Here is a 27807-nt window from a genome sequence, read left to right as displayed (position 1 = left end):
TATTTCACTTATTATTATTATTTAAGGAATTTAAATTCAATACTATTATATTCAAAGTATTAGTTTAATATTTATGTAATTTCTATGATTAAGATATTAAAATATTTTAAGCATATTGTCATTAGTATTGTTTTACTTATTTATTTATTTATTTGAAAGTGTTAAATCATTTTAAATAAATTATTCATTTATTGCTAAAATGAACTTAATTAAAAAAAATTAAATAACTAAAAGGTAATTTTATATTTAAACAAAAAAAAAAAGAGTTGAAACCGTTGCATTTTGGAAGGAGGCAACATCCAAAAAAACAAAATTTCCCTTCTTGTTTTCTCATTTCTCACTTTCCACCTTTCCTTTGGAGATTTAGAATATCTTTGATTCTGTTTTTCTGGCTAGCAGCACTGCTGTAGCCGTTGCACATTAGCACTTTCAATGGAGTTTTCGATAAGATGCAGAAGAGAGAAACCTACATCTTTTATCTCCACTCCTTTGCCACAAGTTTCATTTTGACATTAACCATGCATTAAATCGACGTAAAATGATAAAGATGTTAAATTAATAACTTAGATTAAATGCATTAGATAGATCAGAGGGTTTTTAGACGAATCTAATGTAGATTCATAACCAATTATTCACCTTGTTTGAAATTAAAATTTTGATAAAAATTTAATTTTTTATTATCAATTTTCTTATTTTGAAATGAAATAATTTAAATTTTTTATTTTTAAATAAAATAAAAATATATATAATTTTATAAAAATTTATTTAAATTCTTTTTTTATAAAATAAATCATATTCAATAATTTATCCGAAACATCAAATTATGGCAATTTTGACCGCATTTCCTCTGTAAAATATGGGCTTCTTCCTTTTCGATTCACATATGTAAATCACTTTGTATCTTTTTAACTAATTAACCCAAATAAAAAATGTTAAATTTAAAACTACAAAGATTAAATCATTATAAATATTAAAAAGTATAAGAATTAAACTGTTAACAAGTAAAATTTAAATGACTAAATGATGTTATGAATTTATTTATTTATTTTTACTATATTTAAATACAATTTTACAATAATTTTTTTATGTTTTTATATTAATTTTTTTGGTAGATATATAATTCAAAATTCTAATTTTTATTAATTTTTTTATTTTCCGATGAAATTAAATTTTATTTTGAAAATTTTAAGAATAAAAAAGCAGAATATATAATGGCTAGACCATAACAATCAATCAAAACTCACAAACAAACTATAAAAGGGCATAAAAAGAGAGAAAAATGAGGTAAGAACGTCTCATGGCCTAGTCATGAGAAATGGATTTCACACATGACTAGACTGTGAGATATGTTTTAAGTAGGCAAATGACAGCAGGGCTCACAGGATTGTGGGAGAGATTTTACACGTGGTCTAGCTGTGAGGTGCATCAAACCCTCTATTTTCACTCGCTTAACTCTGAAAACTAAATTTAAAGCGAAGACAATTAATTTTTTAATTCCAAGAGTATATAATTATCATTTCTCTCATTTTACAGCAGCTAGCTACATTTGGGAGAGACTCAAAAGCTCTCTATTTAGCCACCTTGTCATAGCAAAAAGAGGAGGCGAAGATTTTAGATTGGAGCAATATTTCAAAGCTAAAGTTTGTTACCATAGTCAAAAGTTTATTTTTTCTCATTTTAACTTTTTTTTATTGTATTTTTATTATAATTTGTAATGGTTATTGGATTAGATTTTATTAATTTTATTAGGGTTTTTAAACTCATGTATAATTAAACTCCAATATAGAGTGTTTGATGTATTTTAAACATTTAAATATTCATCATTTATGTATTAATTTTTTTTATTAATATAATTACTCATTATTTGAGTTTAATACTTTGGAGTGTTTTTTCTGCGTTGAATATTGAAATTTATGATGATTATCAGAAAAAAATAATAATAATTTTATGAAAAAAAATAGGCAACATAAAAATAACATTCAGAGGGGAATAATATAATTTCACCCATGTAATTTTATAGTGCAACTTAATTTTAATGATTTAATTAAAATTTGTTCTCTTAATGTAGATAAAATTCATACTTTAATTAATATTTTAATTAAATTTTGAAAAAAAATTGAAAATTTTAAATTTGTAAACTCTTACATTAATAATTAAATTTAAATTATTGAATATAATTGAAAGAGTTGATTGTTGTTAAATTAAACCAGATGTCCTAAAATTTCATTTAATTGAGTTAAATCTTTTCGTTGCTTGTAGTTTAGAACACTCCTAAGAATTAGCAGCTTCTGCAAATTCACAATGAGGATTATAAAAGAAAAATCAATCGAATTAAGCAATTATTATATTAATTATGGTTTCTTTTTCCCCATTTCTTTTTCATCTTTAATTATTTTAGTTGAAAATGAGTCCCTTGTCAATTTCCTTCCCTTTACGTCGTGCCCTGCCCTGCTCAACAACTCACTTGACAAGTTTGAAATTTGTTCCAACTTTCCATCTTTCATTTTCCCTTGTCATTCCTTCAACGACTAGTCAGCTCAATTTTTATTTATTAATTTAACCATCACCATAACCAATGCTAAGTAAATTCCTCCCACCAGCAGCCTCTTCCACTGAACCAAATGGATATTTACAAGTTTTTTCTTATTTATCTTCAACTAGTTCTTTTCTTCTTGCAATTTCTCCAAGCCCATTCTTCAGGAAATCACACTGATAAGCTCGCTTTGCTCAATTTCAAAGCAGAGATAATAAGTGATCCAGATGAAATCCTCAACTCATGGAATGATTCTCTCCCTTTTTGCCAATGGTATGGAATCACTTGCAGTCGCCGCCACCAGAGAGTCACTTTAATGGTGTTAGGAGACCACAATTTGATTGGATCTATATCACCACATATTGGTAATTTGAGTTTTCTAAGAATTCTCAACCTCCAAAACAATGGTTTCAATGGCCGAATTCCACAGGAGATCGGTAATTTACTTCGATTGCAGCAACTCAATCTCAACAACAACATGATAGAAGGTGACATTCCTCTCAATTTGACTCGTTGTTCCCGTCTGAAGATAATCCAACTGCAACGGAATAATCTAACTGGGAAAATCCTGACGGAGCTTGATTCTTTGGCAATGCTTGAAGAGCTTCGTCTCAGTGTCAACAATCTGAATGGAACAATTCCACCTTCTCTTGGTAATCTTTCATCGCTTGCTATCCTTGATGCAGGAAGGATGGAATTGGAGGGAAACATTCCACATGAATTGGGACGATTCACCGAGCTAACATTTTTCAATTTTGAGGATAATAAACTATCTGGTATGATCCCTTTGTCCATTTTCAATATCTCATCTCTTAGAAATATCTCAATTACGCAAAATAAGCTTAGCGGTATCCTACCAAGAAACATAGGGATAACTCTCCCAAATCTCCAGCAGATTAGAATTGGAGACAATTTGTTTTCTGGGTTTATTCCAAATTCATTTTGCAATGCTTCTCAATTGGAGATACTCGAGGTTGTAGAAAACAATTTTGTGGGACAACTCCCGAATTGTTTGGGAAATTTACAGAGGCTTCAGCGGCTTAAAGTTGCTGATAATAACTTGGGATATAATACCACAAGTGATATGGCCTTTTTAACATCTTTGAAGAACTGTAGCAATATGAAAATTCTAGGCTTCAGCTCAAATAATTTTGGAGGTGTTTTGCCCAACTCTGTGGCCAATCTGTCAGTTCAACTTAACCAGCTGTATTTTGGAGGAAATCAAATCACAGGAGTTATTCCTGAAGCATTAGAAAATCTCATCAACTTAATTTCATTAGACATGCGGGGCAATCTTCTCACTGGAGTTATCCCTTCTTCCTTGGGAAAATTAAGAAAACTTCAACTGCTGGATCTGGGAGAAAATAGATTGTCTGGCAAGGTTCCGTTCACTATAGGCAATATCACCCAATTGTTTAAACTTACCTTTTCACAAAACAATTTGGAAGGCATTATCCCTATAAGCATAAGGAATTGCCAAAATTTGTTGTATCTGGATATTTCAAGAAATAACTTTAATGGATCTATACCCAAGGAGATTCTCCTTCCTTCATTGTCTTTGTGCTTAAACTTATCACGAAATTCATTGACTGGCAGCCTGCCTGCAGAAGTGGGGAAGCTAACAAATATAAATAAACTAGATGTCTCGGGAAACATGCTTTCTGGAGAAATCCCTGTAACTATTGGATCCTGTTCAAGTTTGGAATATCTCTATATGCAACAAAATTCTTTTCAAGGAATGATTCCTTCATCTTTGATTTCCTTGAAGGGTCTCCAAAAATTGGATATTTCACAAAATAATCTCACTGGAGAAATTCCAAAAGTCTTGCAAAGTTTAATATATCTACTGTATTTAAATCTTTCTTTTAATAATCTTATGGGCGAGATTCCATCTGAAGGAGTTTTCAACAATTCAAGTGCAATTTCATTGATCGGTAATAATAAGCTTTGTGGAGGAGTACCAGAACTCCATCTACCAAAATGCCCTACCAAAGAAATAGGACATGACATGCTCTGTGGTGCTACGAGCGTATTCAATCAACCAAAATGTCCTACAAAAGAAATAGGACATGATATGGAGCTTCGTTGCGCTAATAATCGAATTTGTTTTGATGAGTCCATCGCTATCAAGTTAGTAATCATAATTCCTTGTGTGATTTTCTTTATCCTGTTGATGGTATCCTCTGTGCTTGCGTATCAATGGAGAACATCAAAAAGGAAGTCGTTTGTTACACCCGTAGAAATGGATCACATTGTTAAGGTATCTTACAAGGAACTTTATGATGCAACAAGAGGATTCTCTGCCCATGAATTAATTGGTTCTGGAAGCTTTGGTTCTGTGTATAAAGGATTTCTAAATGAAATTGAAGGACCTGTGGCTATTAAGGTTCTCAATCTTGGAATGAATGGTGCTTCAAAAAGCTTCATGGACGAATGCAAGGTGTTAGGGAAAGTGAGGCATCGGAATCTGGCTAAGTTATTAACGTATTGCTCCAGCATTGATTATAAACAAAATGAATTCAAAGCTCTTGTTTATGAGTTCATAGGTAAAGGAAGCTTAGAGAAGTGGTTGCATCACACCCGCACAAATTATAAATCAAGAAAGTTGAATTTTCTTCGAAGATTAAATATTGCAATTGACGTGGCATCTGCATTGCATTATATTCATGACCTTTATGAAATTCCAATCATTCATTGTGACTTGAAGCCTAGCAATATTCTAATCGATGATGACATGGTTGCACATTTAAGTGATTTCGGTTTGGCTAAGCTCTACACCAATGATGTATCTCAAAGTGAAACCAGCTCAGTTGGAATACGGGGGACAATTGGCTATATTCCTCCAGGTAACAACTTAATTCATATATGCTTTTTGATTATTTAGTTTTTCTATTCTTCTTTATTTACTAACAATTTATGTATAAATTCTATAAAATTAACGCAGAATATGGAATTGGGAGTACTGCATCGAAGGAGGGAGATGTGTACAGTTATGGAATTCTTATATTGGAGATGTTCACAGGAAAAAGGCCAACAGATAAAATATTTAAAAATTATTTAACTCTACACAACTTTGTGAAGGATGCACTACCAGAAAGACTTGTGCATATCACAGACCCGACCCTTCTCCCAAGAGGAATGGAAGAGACACAAACAACAAATAGTGAAATAGATGAGCAAGCTCAAACACATGCAGAAGCAGAGTCCAGCACTAATGGAAACATAAGTCGAACGAGTATAGCCAAAGAGAAAGATGGCTTGATTTCAGTTTTCAAAGTTGGAATAGCTTGTTCAGCGCAATCACCTAAAAATCGAATGAAAATGAGGGATGTAATTAAAGAATTACATTTGCTTAGAAGTACTTTTCTTGGAGTTCGTATCTTTGGATGAAGATAGGTAAGTAATTAAAGAGCTTTTCTAATGCATTTTTCTTTTAAAATAAGTAATGGGAATATACTTTATTTTTCCGCTTGCTACTTCCTTAAAAGTAATAGAATTAATTATTCCTTGTTTTAGGTAATGCAGGTGGCAACAGGTCCTTATATGGCAAGATCATGACCCTTCAAAGATTGTTGTTGGCTGATTTCTTTCTCATTTGTCTGTGGCTGAGGTTCTAGAAGCTGAATACGAAAGGGAATCTTCTGTTAGTTCTTTCTGACTTTTTTTGTATGCTTCTCTTGAGAATCTAGTGACCTCGCCTTATGTTTGGCTTGGGCCGGCTCCTTTGAAAGCTGAGATCCTTGTGCGGCTTGCTTCTTGTGAATGTTTGTGCATAAGAGAATGGTTGTGTAGCATAACTATGGTTCCTCATTCCGAAAATTTATGTCCTAGGTGTCTATTTGCTCGAGAGTCGGTCTCTCAAATTTTCAAAAAATTATAAAGTGGAATAGTTGTAACATATAAGATTCTTACATAGGATTAAAATATTTGTGTAAAGGTAATTACATTTTTTTTATAAAAAAAAAATTATTAATTAATTATTATATTTTGAAAGATTTACTATTTACTTTTTAGATAATCAATTTTTTAAAAAATATTTTTATATTTTATTTCCGTCAAATAAATATTTTTTTCATTTAATAGCATTTATTTTTATTATTAAAAATATAATAAAAAAATTAAATTATTTTTTTTTCTTCTTCTTATTTTTCACTTTTTCTTTTTGTTGATAAAAAAAATTATTTTAATAAATTTTTAAAAATATAAAAATTAAATTATTAATAATAATAATATCTAAAAATTAAATAATAAATATTTCTTATATTTTTTGAGTTTACTAATTTATTTATAGATTTTAATTATCTATTTATTTAAATATTAATTTATTGTACTGTGCAGTCAATTCTACCCGTTATATTAATTCCACATATAATTACTCTATATTTTTTTAATTAATATATAAAAATAAAATAATATTTTGAGTTTCAGTCGTTTTTTCTTTCTTTTGTGTACTAAATTTTTTTTATCTATATATATATACACGCTTTTATAATACATTCAAATGTCATTTTTTATTATATTAATAATATAATAGGAAATATTAAGTATTTTGATAATTTTATGAAATATTATTAATAATTAGAAACACATAATTGTATTTTAAATGAAAAAAAATGTGTCCATATATTATTACAGGTATGTATAATAAATAATTTTTAATATTATAATTTAATCAATAATAATTGTTATTTATTGTAGCATTAAGTGGATAATTAATAAATATTTTATAACTTATAAATGCATTAATAAACACTGAGGATTATAAAAGAAAAATCAGTAGAATTAAGCAAATATTATATTAATGATGGTTTTTTTTTTTCCTCATTTCTCTTTCATCTTTAATTATTTTCGTTGAAAATGAGTCCCTTGGCAATTTCCTTCCCTTTACGTCGTGCCCTGCCCAACCACTCACTGGACAAGTTTGAAATTTGTTCCAACTTTCCAACTTTCGTTTTCCAAGGACTAGTCAGCTCAATTTTTATTTATTAATTTTGTGGGAGATGTGGAGATTTAAGTAAGAAAAATAGCCGCACAACTAAAAATTTGTACCCACTGAAAACATATTAATTTCACTAAAAATTAAAATATTTATAATAAAATAAAATATCACTCAAATATAAATATTCTTACCACATTCACTGTTATTCCCTAAAACAGATTATATCTCGATTCAAATAAAAAAAAATTAAATCAAATCGATTGATTTTAATTTAACAGTTTAATTAATTAAAACATACAGTTTGATTCAATTAGTATTATTCACTATCAGTTTAATTAGTTAAATCATTTAGTTTAACACTTTCTTCAAATGTTGTCTTTTTTTTTGAATTTACAGCTTCTCTTTTTTTTTTTTATTAATTTGAATAATTATTACACACATTGCAATGATTTTAACACTCCTCTCATCACTAGTTACATTTCTTTTATAGTTGCCCTTAAAGTCATGCTGAATAACTTATGAAACTCTTGCACTATATAGGCTTTTAGTAAAAATGTGATCTTCTGTTTTCGCCTTTATCATTTTGATTTCATCTCTAACACTTTCTCTCTTATGAAGTGATAATGCACCTCGACATATTTATTCTTGCATGAAATGCTGAATTCTCCACTAGATTGATTACTGACAAATTATCACAATACAATGGTATTGGATAATTAATTTCTTGATGCAAGTCCTTAGCAATTGTATTGACCAGGTAGTTTCTTATACTATCATTGTTGCCGCACGGTATTCTACTTATGTGGTTGAGAGTGACATAGTCGATTGTCTTTTACTACACAAAGTGGTTACTCTAGAACCCAAAATAAATATGTAGCATGCAGTTGATCTTTTTGTATTACAATCTTCTAATTTGCAGTTAACTTTACTTTTGTATAATAACTTGAGTTTAAGTATTCCTATGATGTACTTCAAAATTCTTTTAATTATTTTTAAGTGAGACTTTTTCGGATTCTGCATGAAGCGGCTTGCTACTCCAACTATAGATGTAATATCTGGTCTTGTCAGCGTTAGATAGATTAAACTTCCAACTATCTGTCATCATTCAAATCTTTACCTTATAAGATGCTTAACTTGCAGTTGACCTCTATTGGAAAAGTAAAAAGTTTTGCAATTGAGCGTTCCATACTTTTGAAATAGATCTTTTATATATTTTTACTAATATAGGAACACTCACTCCTTTGTGCATTCTACTTTCAATTCGAGAAAGTGATTTAATTCTCCAAGTTTTTTCATTTGGAAGCGAATTTATAAATTCTCTTTTATTTGTTGGATTTCTATCTCATTATCTCTGATAATAATAAGATCATCGATATAAATGAAGATGACCGCTAACCTTCCTTTTGAAGATTTAATAAACAAACTAAAATTGGTTGGTGTGACTGTATAACTACTACGGATAAGAAACTCAGCAATTTTTTTATACTAAGATTTTGGAGTTTGTTTAAATCCATATGGTGCCTTTTTCAACTTGCAAATATGTTGCAAAGATTAAATTATTATAAATATTAAAATTATAAAGATTAAACTATTAACAAGTAAAATTTAAATGACTAAATGACGTTATGAATTTTTTTTTTATTTATTCTTACCACATTTAAATACAATTTTACAGTTATTTTCCTATACTTTTATATCAATTTTTATTTGGTAGGTACATAATTCAAAATTCTAATTTTTATTAGTTTTTTTATTTCTAAGTGAAAATAAATTTTATTTTGAAAATTTTAAGGGTAAAAAAAGCATAATGTCTAATAGTTATTCCATGAGAATCAAGTAAATTCATAATCAGAACATGAGGAGCCACAAAGAGAAAATAAAAATGAGGTCAGAATATCTCACGATCTAGTAGAAATGGACTTCATGCACGACCAGACTGTAAGATATGTTTTAAGTGGGCAAATGGTAGTAGGTCTTACACATGACTTAGCCGTGAGGTGCACTAAACCTCTTATTTTCACTCTACTTAACTCTGAAAATTAAGTTTGAAGGGAGGAAAATTAACTCTTCAACTCCAAAAGTATATAAGTATTAATTTTCTTTATTAATGTAATTACTATTTTTTAGGTTTAATATTTTTGAATGTTTTTATGTGTTTGAATGTTGAAATTTACAATGACTATCGAAAGAAAAAGTTATAATTTTATAAAAAATAATACGCAAGTTCATGTTTTAATTAATATTTTTATTAAATTTTGAGAAAAAATTTGAAAAATTTTAGATCCATAAACTCTTATATTAATAATTAAATTTAAATTATTGAATGAGTTGATTGTTGTTAAAATTAAATTCAAGTGTTCTAGAATTTTATTCAATTGAGTTAAATCCTCATTATTTGTAATTTAAAACTCTCCTAGATTAGTATAGTTAAATTATTTTTATTTTAATTATTTTACACATTGCCTTTATTGATAATTAAATATTAATAGAATTAGTATAAAATTTTAATGCTTAATCACAATGAAATTACATGTATTTTCGAATTATGCATATCACTAAATTATTATAATTTTAATAATAAAATAAAATCTTAAAAATTAATTATTTTTTAATAAAAAAATATAAAAATTAAATTATAACTTTTACTAAATTTAAAGCACTATACTGTACTTTTTTTACTTAGCATATTATACTTGGATTGTTTCAAGAGTGACCAACTGGTCTATGTTTAATTAATTTGGTACTGGTTATGGATCAACATTAGGAGCGTGCGACTTCGATATGGTTACTTATAAAAATTGAAATCGAAATTGAAAGTAAAATTTTAAAATTTTTTAAAACTAGAATTAAAATTAAATTTTAGCATCATTCTATATATTTTTACTTCCAATTCTATTCTATTATCAATTCTTATTTCGATTATCAATTTCTCTAATAAAATTTAAATTTAAACAAAATAATTAAATAATTGTAACATAATAGTAATATTATTTATATCAAATTAACAAATCTCATATTCAAATTTTAAAATAATATCAAACATCTATAATATCATATAATATTTTCAATTAAAATATATTAAAACAATAAAAATCCAAACATAATATAATTCTCTTATTACAATTTTCAAATTCTTAAAAAAAAAAAAACTTCTAATATAGTTTTTAAAACTTTATATTCCAACTAGCGTAATTTTATCTAAAATTAGGTAGTTTCTAAAATTATATGATTTAATTAAATAGTATTTTTTTTTAAATAGTCATTTAATTTATTTTTAATTTTACTAAATTATATTTTATTAATATATATAATTTAATTAACGATTATATATATAAGAGTAATAATAATAATTATATATATATATATATATAATTGATTTTAATAATTTATATATTTTATTACTATAAATTCTATTAATATTAAAATAATATATAATATAATCTATTTAAATAGAATGAAATATAATTAACGAATTAAATTAATTAAATTATACTTTTATAAATCATATAGCTATTAATAATAATTATAAATAGATAAATATGTATATATTGATATATATAATTATTTTAATAATTTATATTTTATTAATATAATTCTATTAATATTAAAATAATGTATATTGTTTAGATAGAATAAATTTTAATTAATTAATAAAATTAGTTAAATTATACCATATTTAATAATTGATGAGTGATCAAAAGATATAATAATTTTATATTAGTGTATAATTAAATAATTAAATATTATTAAATGATATAATTAAATAATTTTATATTATTAAATGATAAGAGATATTTAATAATTAAATAATATTACAATTATATATTTAATTTTATTAAAATTATATGATATATAATACATATTATTGAAATTATATATTAAAATTATAGGATCATTATAAATTATATAATGTATATATAAATTAATTTTTTGATATATTTTTAATTCAGTACGGATTATTTTTAATAAAAAATCAAAATTAGAATTAACTATATAAATAAATCTAATTCGATATAATTTGATTTCATTTCTATATTATTGATTTTTCTTCCATTCTAATTTGATTCCATACGATTTTTTAATTCAACTCGAAATCACTAGAAATCATGCACAATCCTACTGTTAATGAATAAAGAATTTTTCATCAATCATTATTAAATATGGTTAATGGTCTAAAAAAATTATAAAATAATTATTTTTAGACTCACAAATTTTTAATTAAGGGTGTAAAATTAAGTTTATAATAAATAAATATCTATACCTTCACAACATTAATAAAGTGATATTTTTCTATTAACATTATAAATTTTGATACTGTAATATCAAATAAGTAACTAATTTTTTTTTAAATTATCAAAGTAAATCCTATTTAAAATAAAAATTAAAAGATATAACAAAACGTAGGACTCAGCTAGCATTTCCACCTCAAAACGAGCTTATCAGAATTAGCAACCCTATACGTTGGAATAAATTTTAGAGTGACCTAAATTTAACCCATATTTCTTTTATTTTTAAAATTTTTAAAATGAACTCATATTTATTCAAAATAAAAAATTAATAAAATGAATCTGCGAAACTAATGCTATTTTAATATAAAATTGAAATATAAATTATGAAGTAAAATATATATTCAAAAAATTAATAAATTATAAGATAATTTTTATATTTTTGTAATATTTAATGTCACATCATCAGAATTTAATTGTATTAATGGAAAAGTTTCAGTTTTGCTAACGACAAAAAAATCTTCCATTTTAACATAAAATTAATTTCATAACCTGACTTGAATATAGATAAAACTACAAGTTATTTTTTTAATTACCTCTAAATTACAATTTTTTTTTTAAATAATACTTTTATTTCTTTTAGATATGTCAAAATTAATATACATATTTCTCTTTATTTTTAAATTCAATATTTTAATTTGTATATTTTAACTCGATCAAATTAAAAATTTCTTTATAAAAATAATTATTTTTTTAATTTTATAAAGTTAAATTATGGAGACTAACTATTTATTTTTATAAAATTGAGAGATATAAATATTAATTTTGATATAATTCAAGAATTAAAACATATTATATATTTAAAGACATGTTAATCATTTCAAAGATAATTAAAAAAAAATTAATACAAGAGCCAAACTATATAGAGGTTTAAAAATAGATAGATAAAAATATTAATTTTAACATTTAAATATTATTATTACTAATAAATAGGTTAAACTTAAAGGTTGATATATATTTAATTGAATTATTCCATTTAATTTGATTTTTAAAATAATTGAATAAATACTTTTTCAGCAAAAACTTGGACAAAACCAATGGATAAATCAAATTACAAAAGTCAAATTATTATTATTTTTAAAAATAAAAAAATTTTGTTAATCAGATGGAGAGTAACAAGGTTTTTGGAATAATTGAAAGCCTGTCTATATTATTTACACTAGAGCATATTTATACAGGCATGCATGATGATTACAAAGAAGAAAATAATAATGTAGATATGTACAAAATCATGAAAAGAAGGTAAGTCAAGATTATGATCCTACTTTGGTATGTCGAGATTCAGTTTTGTGATCATGGTCTGGAGTATCTGCCAAGGATATTACATCATTATTCTCCCCGGCAAGTTGGAGGTAGTAGGAACAACACCAAGCTTGAGTAAATGGCGTTGCTTGCTTGCGAAGAGCCTTGATAAGAACATCTGCAAGTTGATCGGCTGAATGAACATGAAGGACATGAAGTTGATTAGCGTGGACGTATTCTCGGATAAATTGGAAGTCAATGGCAAAATGTTTCATGCAACTATGAAATACTGAGTTTTGGCAAAAGTGAGTCGTCCTGACATTGTTACAGTAAAAAGTGGGAACAGCCTGCAATATGTAGTGAAGTTCTTTGAGTAAGTTGGTGATCCAATTAGTTTTCGCAACAACACCTGGGATGTGGAGGTCTAATAAGAAGATGAGCAAGACTTATACGTTTTTAAATGGGATTGGGGAAATAAAATCTTAGATCATTCGGATTTACTTAGATGAACTTACTATCAAGCTATATCTGTGAGTGGAGCGAGGCTTATATTTTATATATTATTAAATTAATATAATTATAATAAATTTTAAAATATTAAAATTTTTATTAATTTAATTACGATTAATATTTAAAAATGATATATCAATACATAGAATTACAAAATTTATATTTTGTATAATGATAACCATTTAAAATATTTATATATAAAAAAAAATAATTTTTTAAAAATCTCATGGAGAATAATTTTCAATAATTTTTTAAAAAAAGGAAGATTTTTTAAACGATAAAATTATTTAAATATTGATTATAAAATCATTATTTATTAATTGTAAAATAATTTATTAAATTAATCAACTAAATTTAAAAACACTTCAACTTTATAATTTTATTGGATTCAATTAATCTAGTTGAGAAAATTTTTAAAAAAAAATTAATAATACTAATAGTTAATTATTATTTAAAATCAAATAAAATTAAAATTAAAAGATAAAAATATATATTAATACTATGTATAGCCGGAGCATTTCTCTAACACAACATACTAGAGGACATGAAGGATAATAGCAAATGATAATAATCCAAAGTTTCATATCTTTCTGCTTTTAAAGAACATTTTAGAAAATAAAAAGCAAAAAAAAAAAAAAAAGTTGTAGCAGTCATCGGAGATGAATCTCCAGCCCTTTTTCTTCATCTCCATGCAGTTTTGAATGGCAATTGCTTTTCTCCAATTCCACCTCTCCAACAGAACTATTAACTGCATAACGGCTAGCAAAGAAATTGAAGTAAAGGAAGTTTACTGCTCCCAAGCCTGCAATGACATAATAGTAGTAATCAAGTCTATTCTTGTTAAGGTCATGACCACCCAACCATGGTGGTGATTTCTCATTCTTTCCGGTGAGATGGTGGATGATATATATGAGTAAAGAACCTACATAACTCGATATTGACAAGCTGAGAAAGAAGACTGCCCCTGCAACAGTCCTCATGCTCTCTGGCATTTGTGTGGTATAGAATTCCATCATTGCAACTGCGGCAAAAGCTTCAATTAAGCCTGACAGGATGAACTGTGGAAGGAGCACTGCTACAGTTATGGGGGAGGCAAAGGAACCATGTTTCAAAGCTGAGTCACGGCGTTTTTTTTCAACGATCGCAGCTACTAACATGCATAGGATTGACATTACTATGCCAATCTTGATTCTCTGTGCCACTGTGAATCCTTTATCCTTTCCTGTCAACTTCTTTGCTTGTCGGATGAAAACGAACTCGTAAATGAAGATCCATATAGAAAGTGCAATCATCGATGTAAGGCCCATCCATCCTGGAGGGATTTTGAAATGTGATCCAAGAGATTTGTTCATTTGAATTGCTTGAAGGATCCCAAATGCATTATGTTGATCCATAGGTATGAAACAGGCAATGCCTGATACCCAAACTGGCAAAAGTGCTGCTAAACATTTCAGTTGCTCCACCTGCTGCAAGCTGCAAAGTCTCCAAGTATTCTTGGGCCTGCCTTGGGCATCTAATTCACTGGGATCAGTGATTATAGCTGCCTTATCAAGAAACTTAAACCTATCTGTAGGAGAAAGTTTCAGGTGAAAGTCTGAGTCATTAATAGGCGGATCATAAAATGAAAGCTGAGAACCCAGCGCAATATTAAGCTGACGCTTCCTGTAGGCAGCTGTGATTACCTTGAGCATATCTGCAAAGATGCTGCCTTGAGGCTTCTTGCAAATAAAAGTATGGCGGCCAATCAAGAAAATGGATATGGAGATACAGAGACAAGCGGTTGGGATGACAAGGCCTATTACCCAACTGACATCAGTCTGAATGTAGATAACTCCTGTAAGAGCTACCAACAGGGCAATTGTAAAGAAGAAGTACCACCAATTGAAAAAGCTCTCTAGGTTCGCTCTGCCCTTTGCAGTTGTGGTGTCAAATTGATCAGCACCAAAGGCAATATTGCAGGGTCTAATGCCACCAGCTCCTATTGACAAAAACCCAAGACTCACAAAGAGGAATCCCAGCTGCCATTTTTCAGGCTGGAGGCAGTGGGACTCCCCTTCGCATTTCGGGGGTGTTAACTGAGGCACAGCTGCTGTCAGGGTCATTAACACCATGCCCTGTGAAAGAAATGCACCAAATTTTGATTGATTTATCATCAGATTCCAGGTAGTGTAAATCAGACATAATCGATATTAAGCTTCATTTTAAAAAAAATTTACCAACATTGATTACACGATTTACCAGAAGAGAAGATATGGTCCCAAAGAGAAGGGTACGAAATCTGCCCAAGTAAGTATCAGCAAGAAATGCACCTAATAGAGATGTAACGTTGGAGGAACCAGACCATATAGTGGTGACATTGACATTAGATGCACCTCCCATGTGGTATTTGTTTTGCAGATAAACTGTCATATTGGCAATCAAGCTCATAGAAGCCAGCTTTTCAAATGACTCGTTCCCTTATAAAACAAAGTAAAAAAAAAAAAATATCAAAACTCCTATATATAATCTCTCCGGCAAGCAATTATATCAAACAAGATACATACCAAGAATATATCTTATGGCTTTCCATCCTCCGAGATTTCTTGCAGCTGGAGGCGATGAAGAAGATGGGATGTGCTGCTCTAATGGTGAAGAAGAGGGGACGTCGTCCCTTATCTCTATCATTTCTTTTCTGTCTCCCTAAAAGTTTTAACTTTTGTGAATTCCTTGTTATATAGGGAGGGTTTTCAGGGATACGCTGCACTTGATGTGGGTAGCCGCAACTGATAAAGAGATTCGCTGGTAGTTGATGAGCAAGCGATATGCATGCCTGAAATATAAAGATTAATCTTTCTCTTTAAGGGTTAAGTAACTGCCAATTCTTGTGCCGCTCTTGTAAGCATTAGGCACTCCTCACTTGATCTAACTTTTGATATTAATAAAAAATATTTTAAATTCAATGTTTTTAGACTTGACCTGGTAAAAGAACTGGTCCAGAGATTAAGGATTCAATTTCAACACAGCTTGAACCCAAATTTAACCGGTATGTTATTGAATAAATATTATAATATCAATAATAATATTTTTATTATAATTATTATTTTATATATCTAATAATTATTAAAATAAGTTTTTTTTAAATTTTGATATTCAAAATATTTTTTAAAAATAATTTAAAATTTTAAATAGCAATACTTAATTTTTTAAAGTGATAAATAAATTGAGATAAGAAATTTTAAAAAATAATCATTATTATGGGATAGAGATAGTTATCAATACTTAAATTATATAATCATGTGCATTATGTGAAACAAAGAAATAGTTGCATAGGCCAACGGCTATATTGTTGAGCACACCTAATGCATGCACACTTCATTGGCATCACGTCTTTGTATTTAGATCTAACATTAATTTTTATTTAGATTTAACATTAATTAGTTTTTGTTGAAGTGTGATACATAATTATAGAAAATTATATAATTATAGGCTAATTGATTGATAGAGAATTATTAGGAGTTATCTTAACAAACCTTATAATTTGTACATATATCCACTTACTTCAATAGAGAAATATACTAAAATTGTCTCATTATTCCTTATCTTATTACATGGTATTAGAGCCATTCCCGTAGAAATTTAATTTTTTCTCTCCCGTCAAGTTTTAAATTTTTGGAGACTTAGGACTTTTGTTCTTTTGTGTTACCCATTTAGGGTAATATTTATCTCTCACCGCCTGTTTAGGGAGGACGTCGAAGTTGCCTTGCAGCCCTCTTGTCAGATTTGTGGTTCATTTGCCATTTGCATGTTGGGTGGAGACGTTTTTTGATACACTACAAAAAAATGGGCTATCAGCGACGGAATTCTCATCCGTCGGAAAAAAAAAGTTAGCGACGGATTTAGCGACGGATCAGCGACAAATACTTCATTTTTATATTTCCGACGGATTAGTGACAGATTTTAAAAATATTAGCGACGGAATTTATTCCGTCGCTAATTCTCAGAAAATGAGAATAATATAAAAAAAAAAACCTAATCCCTAATTTCTTTTTTTATCTCTCCCTCTATTCGTCTCTCCCTCTCTATTCGTCTCTCCCTGTCGGCGCCCTCTCTCCCTCTCTCCGTCTCTCCCTCACTATCCGTCTCTCCCCGTCGGTGCCTTCTCTCCCTCACTATCCGTCTCTCCCCGTCGGTGCCTTCTCTCCCTCACTATCCGTCTCTCCCCGTCGGTGCCCTCTCTCCCTCTCCATCTCTCCCCGTCGGCGCCCTCTCTCCCTCTCTCTGTCTCTCCCTCTCTATCCCTAATTGCTTCCCTCTCTGCCTCTCTATCCCTAATTGCTTCCCTCTCTCCCTCTATCCGTCGACGCCTCTCTCCCCTCTCTATCCCTAAGATCTTTTAGTTGGATCAATTGTGTGGGAATTCAATTTGGCTTTAATTCTCAGTACAAATCAACCGATCATTTTGCTCTCTGTCGCTCTACATACTCCGATTGTTGTTCAACGAAAAAAAACTCTGATTGCTGAAGGTAACAAGTTTCTTTTAAATATAGTACTTAATTCCATAATTTCTTTGATACCGTTTGTCTATTTATTCAGATTTTATGGTAGATTTGCAATCCTCTTGATTTTTTTTTATTTCTCAGTTATTTATTTATTTCCCTTTATCTTAGATCTGTTCACGATAAAAGAGGTGCTTTTGTGTGTCTCTCCTTGTATTATATTTTTATTTAAAATTCAAATGGGAAGTTTCAAATAACTTGCAAGGCACTGTTGCACTCCTAATATTAAACTATTAAATTAATATTAATTTTTCCATATGTGTTTGATGATTAAGAGGCATGTTTAAGCATAAGGGAAAGGGATTTAAATTCTGGGTTATGAAGAAAAACACTTGGTATTTGCTCAAAATCTCCCAACAACAGAATTAATGCATAATCTCTAGGAAATTTGGTGAAGCAGAACAAGAATGGTATGGTAGATGGGTGTGGGGTATAATTATGTATAGGTAAAGGAAATGGTTTCATAAAAGGATGGTGGAACTGGTTTAGCCTTTATGGGCAATGGATCTTGGCTCAGATGAGATTGCATTTATAAATCCTTCTTATCTCCATTTAAAAGTCTCAACTACTTTAACATGGTTTGGTGGTTTGCCAGAAATTTTACTTGAAACCTTTTCAGCCGGAGTAGAAAGGAAATTAAAAATGGCAGATAAGAAATCTCACAAATATCATACATAAAGGTAAAAATTCTAGAGTAGAATGGACTTCTAGTGCAATAACATATAGAACACATTTGGACCTAATCTAAAGAAGAAAAGGCCAGATTTCTGCTTTTCATTTCCTTATTACTGTATATATCCATTTTAATTATGAACTGAAAAGGGTTGGGGGAATTAACAGAAGGGTAAAAGTTCAAATCCACAAGCTTATGAATTTGGAGTCAAACGAGGAAGAAAAACTCTAACATAATGCAAATATGTTTGTTTAATTGTTTCCACATCTTGAGCATTTCAAGGTGAAAATCCAATGCTACAGCTTTTTATTTTCTTTTGGGTTTATGTTATGTGATGAAATCGAAAGGAAAGCTATGTACTTGCATTGAAAATGGTAAAAGAAAATTTTGAATGGCGAGAAAGGATAACCACATTGTGTTCTTTTTTCTGCAGAATAAGTCTAAAAATTGCATCTATCCCATAAATTCTCTTGTAATACCCAATAATACAATTTATATGGGCATAATGAAAAACATTTTCTCTGTTAGAAAAAAAAAAAAAATTCTGTCCATAGAGATAACACTGTAGTAAAAATTTTCATTTTCTTGTTATCCTCTTGTGGTTTCTTTCACTTTTCCTATTTTTTCTCTGTGGTGGGAAGGAATTTTGTTAGCCAGATTTTCCTATTTTTATTCGAATTGTCTAATTAGTTAAAAGGGATTGCGAGTTTTCTTTTTCTTTTTTAATTTTTTGTCAATAAATAGATAAATTTCATTTCAGCAAGCAATGAGAGGCTTATGTATGAAGCCAATTCAAAAGAGGTTACATGAAAATGGGCTTAACAGGGCAACTAAAGGAAAAAATAAATTATAATTTATTATATAAAAGAAAATCAGTTAAATTAATAGTAAAATTTTTATATTATATTCAATTAAGAAAAGAAATTATATATATATATATATATATATAGTAAATTTTTACAATATTTTACATATGGTAAATAATAGTCAATTTTGTTAAGTTGACAGATTGAAGATTTCTTTCTTATAAACCCATCAAACTTCTGCATTTTTTTATGGACTATTCATCCACCTGGTTCGTGTCATTGAGCATTTCTCCAATGTTTCTACTGCTGGGTTACCAAACTTTGAAGCTAATAAATCCACTTAAAATTACAATTAAATTACGGACATAGGCTAGCTAACTGTACAAGCAGATACGTTGCTATGAGAGATAGATAGATATATACAGAGAGAGAGATAGAGGATTGATTATGACTTGCACAATTTGAAAAAAAAAAAAACTGGATGTACCATATAGCTAGAAACTTTCTCTCATGATATGGTTGGAATTCAATTGATTGGCCACTGCCTTTGTGATAATAATAAGAAGACACTAGTAGAGCACCAGAGATTCTACCTTTCACAAGCAGAGGTCAATTTGGTGTTGTCAACATCTACTCAATTCTGTTACACTGTAATAATTGGATAATATATATTGTTTGTTTGTCTTTATTGTTTGTTTTAATATTTGATTATGGTTTTATATATTGTTTGTCTTTATTGTTAATTTAAACTTATGGACTATTATTTTTTTTAGATGCCTCGAAGAGCAGTATCATCTAGAGGTAGAGGACATAGCCAGCAGCTCTCTATAAATGAAACAGATGAGGCAGTACAGGTGCAAGAAGAAACACTGGAGCACACTCCACAAGCATTACAGGGGCAAGCAAATGCATCATCATCATCATCAGTTCGAACTAGAGGTCCGAACTTGGGACATCCTATCCCATCAAACCCGTCTGATCGACAATTGATTAGATTGAAAGGAAATGTGTAAGTCATATACAACTTTTTGCTATTGATTTAATATGTATTATTACTTACAACTACTCATTATATATAAAAATATTGTAGTTTTTTAGATTCCACAGTTACTAGATCAATCACTAATGACATTAAGATGCGCTACACTGCTCCATGGAAAACTTGGTCAGAAATACCTTTAAAGATAAAAGACGAGCTCTTCAGACTTTTTCGGGTAAATACAACTTATATTCTAAAATTTCTAATATGCATTTTAAGTTTATTAAATTTACATAACACTGATTGTTATTTGTAGAGTCGATATATATGGGATGAGAGTGAAGAAGATATGGTTCGAATTGCTTGGGAAAAAGTAGGTAAAGAAAGACTGCGAGACATTCTTAATAGAGTTAGGAGCGAATTGTTGCGCAAGCACAAGAAGACAGATGTTGCTTATTTATACAATTTAGGACCAGATTGGATGGAGGCAGAGATATGGAATGAACTTGTTGCATATTGGAGTACACCAGAGTGGAGAAAGAAATCAGAAGCTGGTAAAGCAAATAGAAACATAGAAAAAGATTGGACTATTACGAAACACTCTGGTGGTTCAATAAAACTGGAGGTTCATGAGAATAGACTGGTATAACACTTTTGTTTCTTACTTTTATTTATACAATTATGTTTTTATATAGATGGTTAGAAATTATTTGTGCATCTTATGTTGTGTGATTTTTTTTTTTTTGTAGGCAAAGAAGTTAGGTAGGCAACTGTAATACCCGGCTAGACTCCGGTATCGGAATCCCTACCGTCCGGTGGGATCTCGGATGTCGGAGACCTCTAGAAGGGTAGAAACATGTTTTATAAAATGTTTTCATGTATTTTAATGTTTTAAGTATGAAAGAAAATGAGTTTTTACATGAAAAGTCTTTGGAGGAAAACCCAGGTTCGGCCGCCGAAAGTCAAGTTCGGCCGCCGAACATGCATGCGTTTTGGAGGCACGTTAGGCCCCCGAAAGCATGAGTGAGGGAAGTCAAGGTTCGGCCGCCGAAAGTCAAGTTCGGCCGCCGAACATTGCATGGATGCGGAGGCACATTCGGCCCCCGAACGTGGCCTGGCCAGCCACCTATAAAAGGGTCCCTTAGCCGAAAATGGGCGAGCTTTTTCTCCCCATTTCGGCCAAGGTGAGCATTCCGCCATCTTTCCCCAATCTTGAGTTTTTCCTTCCTTTTTCCATGATCTTTACAAGTTTATAACTTTGGTTTTGAAGATCTTTGAGCTTAGAACGAGTTTTGGAGCTTGGAGACCAAAAGTTGGAACTTCTCCCATCTCCAAGTTTAGATCTCCTCAACCCTCGATCTTCAAGAGGTAAGGGCCGATCTTAAACTCCTTATATGTTTTAAAGAAGTTTTAAGAAGTTTTATGGGGTAGAAATGCATGTTTAAGTTAGTTGAGCTATGTTAGGTTTTATGTGATTTTTGAACAATGTAGCTTGTTATGTGTTGTTTGAAGTGTTGTAGTTGGGGTATATGATAGCTTGAGACCCCTAGGTGTAATGTATGTGAGGTATGCATGTTTTAGAACTAGTTTTTGCATGATTTGTGGGTTTGGAGGCGAAAATGCACAAAGGAGCCAAGTTTCTGCCCTTTTGGCAGAAACCAGGTTCGGCAGCCGAAGGCACTTTCGGCCGCCGAACATGGCTGGGGAGGCAGGCCTTTCGGCTGCCGAAGTTGCCCCCGAAAAGAGACTTTCGTCTCTGTCTGGGACTTTCGGCCGCCGAAGGTGCCGCCGAACCTACCTGAGTTTCGTCTCTGTCCAGGACTTTCGGCCGCCGAAGGTGCCGCCGAAAGTGCCCTGTTCAGCCACTTCATGCATATCTCTATGTGATATTTTCAGGATGTTTTAGGGGGTTTTTGGGGAGTTTATTAGAGTTATGTTTATATATGTTTGGTCCCTCATTGGAGTCCACCTGTGTAGGTTCGGACCCGAGGAACCGAGGACCTCAGCAGTGAGATAGCTGCTTCAGAGTCTGTAGAGCTTCAGCCAGAGGTGAGTGGAATGAACCTTAAGTTTTTAAATAAATGAAATATAACTTTTTGGAGCATGTTCATGCATCATATATGCCATGTGATATTCTAGGTTGTTTGCATTAGTATTCACGAATATGTTGCATTGCATAATATGATGTGGATGCGGATTGGCTATTGGATGACCCTCTAGTCCTCCTATGGTATAATATGATGATGATACGGTATGGATTGCCAGTGAGGCCCATTCTACGCCCCTGGACTATGTTAAGAGAAAGACCAGTGAGGCCCATTCTACGCCCCTGGCATATTGGAATGATATGTTATGTTATGTATGTGAGAGAAAGACCAGTGAGGCCCATTCTACGCCCCTGGCACGATTGGACTATGTTGAGGACTATAGGTGACAATACCATCCTTATGTGATATGTTTGTGATGTGTTGCATTTCATGGAAGCATGAAATATTTTAATATATGTTTTCTCTATTCTGCTCACTGGGCTTTATAGCTCACCCCTCTCCCCTAACCCCAGATGTGCAGGTACAGGGTAGACCAGGAGGTTAGCCAGAGTACGAAGTGATGTTATGTAATAGTTAGATTGTGGACATGACAATTGTATTATGATGTAATGTAAAAGTGTTTTAAGTTATGTTATGTAATTTGAATATTGAGGATAGAGTTGTGCTTGACCAATACAGATTGTTAATCCCACTTGTATGTACATGGTCTTTATGATATGAGATATGAGGTTATGTTTCAGCCAAGCTTATGTATGATGAGATACCCCATTGGAGCATTTGATGAAGGCTCCAGTGGAGGTTTATGATATGTTTATGTTTATGTACAGGTTGAGCTTGGTTGTTATATGAGAATGTTTACAGGTTTATGAGTTTTGTTGATCATGTATGGGATTTACAGGTTTACAGGATATATGTCAGGCTTGCTACGGGTCCCGGCGGCCTTACGCCGATCTGGATCCTAGCGCCGGTAGCGGTCCGGATTTCCGGGCTGTTACAGCAACCAACTCAACTTGAACTATTTCGTGCCACTCACACAAAAAAGGGAAGTCAAGGTGTTTTCATTGATGGAAAATCACGACGAGTTGATGTAAGTTACTTTTTGCTTGTTTATTGTTATCACATTATTCTTCTATTTGTTATGTTATCATTAGTTGTGTATGGTTAATGAAATATTTATTATGTTTTCTTTTTTTACTTAGGGAGCTTATTTGAGTGCCATTGCTGAGAATGTGAATGACAATTGTGAGAGTCAGTCTACTTTTGATTTGAATAAGTGGATTGAAATTTCTGGAAGTAGTAAAGGGAGGGTTTATGGTTTTGGATCTTCTGATACTGCAAAATCAGGAACTCCAACTACCTCTTTCTCATGTACATCAGCTCATCCTGGAGGACCTTCTCAAACTATGTTTTCTTTAGAGGAGGTTGAACAAATATTAGAGCAAAATCGGATCAAAATGAAAGAAGACATGGAGCAAATGCAAGAGCAAATGCAAGAGCAAATGCGAGTGCAGATTGAAAAGCAAATAAAAGATCAATGAAATCATTGAAGAACAAGAAAAGATCTTCACCGCATAACACAACTGCAGCTTCTACTTCCATATCAGATGGTTCAACAAATTCATAGATTAGTTTTTAATTTTATGAACATTGTTAATTATTATAGATTTATTTTAAATTTTATGACCATTGTTAAGGATTATGAATTTATTTTCAATTTTATGAATATTGTTAAATATTATGGATTTATTTTAAATTTTATGAATATTGTTAAGTATTATGAACATTAATTATAATTACTATGAATGATATTTGATTCATATTAAATATGATTATTAATTATAAATTATTTGATTATACAGTGAATATCTAAATAAAAGCAGGAAATTATTTTTTGTGATCGAATTAGGGATGGATTTGTGAGGATATTTGTTAAAATGTGTTAATATTTCCGATGGATTTCCAACGGAACTTTTCCGTCGCTAATTATTTCCGACGGATTACGCATCAAGTGAATTAGGAATTTCCGACGGATTTAGCGACGAACAAGTTCGTCGCAAAAATTTCCGACGAAATTATCCGTCGGGAAAGCCGTCGCAAATATATCCGACGGAGTTTAGATCCGTCGGAAATCCGTCGCTATTATTTCCAACGGAATTCTAATCCGTCGGAAAAAATTAGCGACATGACTTTAAGCGACGGATTTGAGTCCGTCGGAAATCCGTCGCTGAAAGATTTAGCGACGGATTTTTGACTTTTAGCGACGGAATAATTCGTCACTGATAGTCTTTTTTTTGTAGTGATACTATTCGCTATGTTAGGTTTTGTTATCTTCTTTTAATTCGTTTGAAGGTATAGGAGTATAGGGTTTTGGTTGAAATGGTTTCTAACAGTAAGACCCATATTATTAAAATTATTCTAATGTCTTCAGTAGCGGCTAAGACAAGTAAAACGTATCTTATTTTCTCTTCATATAAATGAGTCATTGATTCTGGTGCCACGGATCACATGACATGTAATCCTCATATTTTTACTAGCTTTCGATCTCATAAAGCATAATTTCATGTTATTATAGCTGATGGATCAACTTATAATGTTGAGAATTCTGAGATTGTTAAACCTACTCCTTCTAGTACCCTATCGTCTGTGCTAAGTTTATCTAATCTTGCCTTTAATTTAATCTCTATGAGTAAATTTACCAAAGACCTAAATTGTTATGTTTCTTTTTGTCCTGATCATTGTCTCATTCAGGATATTGTGACGAAGCAGATTATTAGTAAAGGACATGTATCTGGGGGTCTCTACATTTTGGATGCATGGGTGGCTCAGTCTATTGCCTACTCTAGTGTCGTGTCTCCGTTTGAAGCACATTGTCGGTTGGGACACCCTTCTTTATCGGTTTTGAAGAAGCTATGCCCTCAATTTCATAAGGTATCTTTACTGGAATGTGAGTCATGTCATTTTGCAAAACATCATCGAAATTCTTTAAGTCCTAGAGCCAATACACGAGCTGAGTCTGCTTTTGAATGAGTTCATTCAGATGCTTGAGGCCCATGCCCGGTTGAATCTAAGACTGGATTCAGATATTTTATCACTTTTGTGGATGATTACTCTAGAATGATTTGGATTTATTTTATGAAGTAACGTTCAAAAGTTTTTTCTCCTTTTTCTGCCTTCTGTGCTGAAATCAAGACTCAATTTAATGTTTCTATGCAAATTTTATGGAGCAATAATGCTAAAGAATATATGTCAGAATCATTCAAGGCTTATGTGACTCAACATAGTATTTTTCACCAATCGTCATGTTTTGATACACTCGCTCAAAATGGAGTAGTTGAAAGGCAGAATCGACATCTCCTTGAGATTGCTAGAGCTCTGTTGTTTCAAATGCAAGTTCCTAAGCAATTTTGGGCTGATATTGTCTCTACTGCATGCTCTCTTATTAATCATATGCCCTCCATAGTACTAAACGGTAATACTCCTTATAATGTCCTCTTTCCTAAGAAGCTATTATTTCCTCTCGAACCATAACTGTTTGGCAGTACTTGCTATGTTCGGGATGTCAGACCTTATGTGATTAAACTTAATCCTAAAGCTTTTAAGTGTATTTTTTTGGGATCTTCTCGCCTTCAGAAGGGGTATCAATGTTACTCTCCATATCTCAACAAATATCTGGTCTGAATAAATATAGTCTTTTTCGAGCAAGTTTCTTTTTATCCTGTTGCACAAACCTCTCCTAATCAAAAGGAGGATGATGAGTAGCTCATCTATAGAATCATATCTGATGGTGGTACCTCTTCCAGTATGCCTCATGTTGTACAATTTGATGGTCGCATTCCTCCTAATACTCGGTCTCCTGTTACACCATCAGTTGTTCAAGTTTACTCTCGAAGACCAGTACCTAATGATACATGTCCTGCACCAGAATCTTCTTCGCCATCAGATCCACCACCGAGTGACCTTGACCTCCCTATTAGTCTTTATCAAGATAAATGACAATATAAATCTATCTATTTTGTTGCTAACTTTCTATTTTATGATCACCTGTCTCCTTCTTCTACCTCCTTAATTGTCTTTCTAGATTTCATTTGTTTGCCTAAGATAGTTAAAGAGACCCTGACTCATTTTGGATGGCGTGATGCAATGTTTGAGGAGATTAAGGCTCTAGATGAAAATCATACTTGGAAACTAGTTTATTTACCCTTTGACAAGAAGGTTGTGAGCTATAAATGAGTTTTTGCTATCAAAATCAATCCAGATGGCTCCATAGCAGGCTTAAGGCCCGTCTTGTCGAAAAAGGTTATGCCCAAACCTATGCTGTTGACTATTCCGAGACTTTTTCTCCTGTGGCAAAAATAACCTCAGTTCGCTTGTTCATCTCTCTAGCTGCTTCTCAGCATTGGCCTTTACACCAATTAGATATCAAGAATGTATTTTTACATGGTGACCTCCGAGAGGAGGTGTATATGGAGCAACCACCAGGATTTGTTGCTCAGTGGGAGTATGGGAAAGTCTGCCATTTAAAGTAATATGTGTATGGTTTGAAGCAGAATCCCCGTGAATGGTTTGGTAAGTTCAGTGAAGTTGTTCAAAAATTTAGGTTGAAAAAAAGCAAGTGTGACCATTTAGTTTTCTATAAAAATTCAGATATTGGTATTATTCTCCTTATTGTATATATTGATGATATTGTCATTATAGGGAATGATAGTACATGGATCTCTTCCCTCGAAAACTACTTGCATGCGAGTTTTCATACCAAAGACTTGGATCAGCTTAAGTATTTCTTAGGAGTCGAAATCTTGAGGAGTAAAAGGGGAATTTTTCTATCTTAAAGGAAGTATGTCCTTGACTTATTTGCAGAAACCGGGAAGATGGAAACTAAACCATATAGCACACTAATGCTTCCTAATATATATCTTACAAAAGATGACGGAGACCCTTATGATGATCCAGAGAGGTAGAAGAGGTTGGTTGGAAAGCTAAACTACCTTATGATGATGACTCGATAAGATATTACTTTTGCAGTAAGTCTTATAAGCCAGTCTGCACCTATGGTGAAATATTGGGTAGCTCTAGAATAAATTCTATATTATCTAAAAGGGACTCCTAGACTCAGTATACTCTATAGATATCATGGGCATACTACACTTGAGTGTTTTTCTGATGTTGACTAGGCGGGATTTAAAAGTAATAGAAGGTCGACTACAGGCTACTGTGTATTTATTGGAGGAAACTTAGTGTCTTGAAAAAGTAAGAAGC

The 27807-nt window shown here is 31.1% G+C and overlaps 3 protein-coding genes across 4 annotated transcripts; 2 read left to right on the top strand and 1 right to left on the bottom strand.

Moving 5' to 3' along the window:
• The first annotated feature begins 2552 nt into the window (after window positions 1-2552).
• On the top strand, window positions 2553-6482 carry LOC110625918 (probable LRR receptor-like serine/threonine-protein kinase At3g47570). 2 transcript variants are annotated; one of them, XM_021771617.2, is made up of 3 exons: window positions 2553-5379; window positions 5478-5929; window positions 6059-6482. In XM_021771617.2, the coding sequence occupies exons 1-2, from the start codon at window positions 2622-2624 to the stop codon at window positions 5921-5923; spliced, it is 3204 nt and encodes a 1067-aa protein (XP_021627309.1). In that variant the 5' UTR covers window positions 2553-2621; the 3' UTR covers window positions 5924-5929; window positions 6059-6482. The 2 variants fall into 2 exon arrangements, with proteins under 2 accessions (XP_021627309.1, XP_021627308.1); XM_021771616.2 differs by having other exon boundaries at window positions 6050-6482.
• A 7590-nt stretch (window positions 6483-14072) lies between these two features.
• On the bottom strand, window positions 14073-16174 carry LOC110625679 (protein NRT1/ PTR FAMILY 2.8). The gene is made up of 3 exons (XM_021771315.2): window positions 16054-16174; window positions 15749-15966; window positions 14073-15624 (listed from the first exon to the last, which is right to left on the bottom strand). Exons 1-3 carry the CDS (start codon window positions 16172-16174, stop codon window positions 14161-14163), a joined length of 1803 nt encoding a protein of 600 aa, XP_021627007.1. The 3' UTR covers window positions 14073-14160.
• Window positions 16175-17653: 1479 nt separating this feature from the next.
• Window positions 17654-26544, top strand: LOC122725035. Its single transcript, XM_043961454.1, has 9 exons — window positions 17654-18012; window positions 20298-20533; window positions 20615-20738; window positions 20820-21146; window positions 22481-22534; window positions 23751-24056; window positions 25300-25479; window positions 25589-25647; window positions 26352-26544. The coding sequence occupies exons 2-9, from the start codon at window positions 20298-20300 to the stop codon at window positions 26542-26544; spliced, it is 1479 nt and encodes a 492-aa protein (XP_043817389.1). The 5' UTR covers window positions 17654-18012.
• The last annotated feature ends 1263 nt before the right edge of the window (window positions 26545-27807 follow it).

The sequence above is a fragment of the Manihot esculenta genome, chromosome 11, assembly GCF_001659605.2.
Source record: "Manihot esculenta cultivar AM560-2 chromosome 11, M.esculenta_v8, whole genome shotgun sequence".
NCBI lineage: Eukaryota > Viridiplantae > Streptophyta > Magnoliopsida > Malpighiales > Euphorbiaceae > Manihot > Manihot esculenta.
Note: the sequence above shows the minus strand (reverse complement) of the source record. Positions and strands in the feature narration are given on the sequence as shown.

Coding starts and splice junctions, on each gene's coding strand:
- LOC110625918 (XM_021771617.2), top strand. CDS start 2,622: ATGGATATTTACAAGTTTTTTCTTATTTATCTTCAACTAGTTCTTTTC. Junction 5,380..5,477: donor AATTGGCTATATTCCTCCAG/GTAACAACTTAA, acceptor AAATTAACGCAG/AATATGGAATTGGGAGTACT.
- LOC110625679 (XM_021771315.2), bottom strand. CDS start 16,174: ATGATAGAGATAAGGGACGACGTCCCCTCTTCTTCACCATTAGAGCAG. Junction 15,967..16,053: donor AGCCATAAGATATATTCTTG/GTATGTATCTTG, acceptor TTGTTTTATAAG/GGAACGAGTCATTTGAAAAG. Junction 15,625..15,748: donor GGACCATATCTTCTCTTCTG/GTAAATCGTGTA, acceptor TTTCTTTCACAG/GGCATGGTGTTAATGACCCT.
- LOC122725035 (XM_043961454.1), top strand. CDS start 20,298: ATGCCTCGAAGAGCAGTATCATCTAGAGGTAGAGGACATAGCCAGCAG. Junction 20,534..20,614: donor ATTAGATTGAAAGGAAATGT/GTAAGTCATATA, acceptor AAAATATTGTAG/TTTTTTAGATTCCACAGTTA. Junction 25,648..26,351: donor TCAGATATTTTATCACTTTT/GTGGATGATTAC, acceptor TACCTCTTCCAG/TATGCCTCATGTTGTACAAT.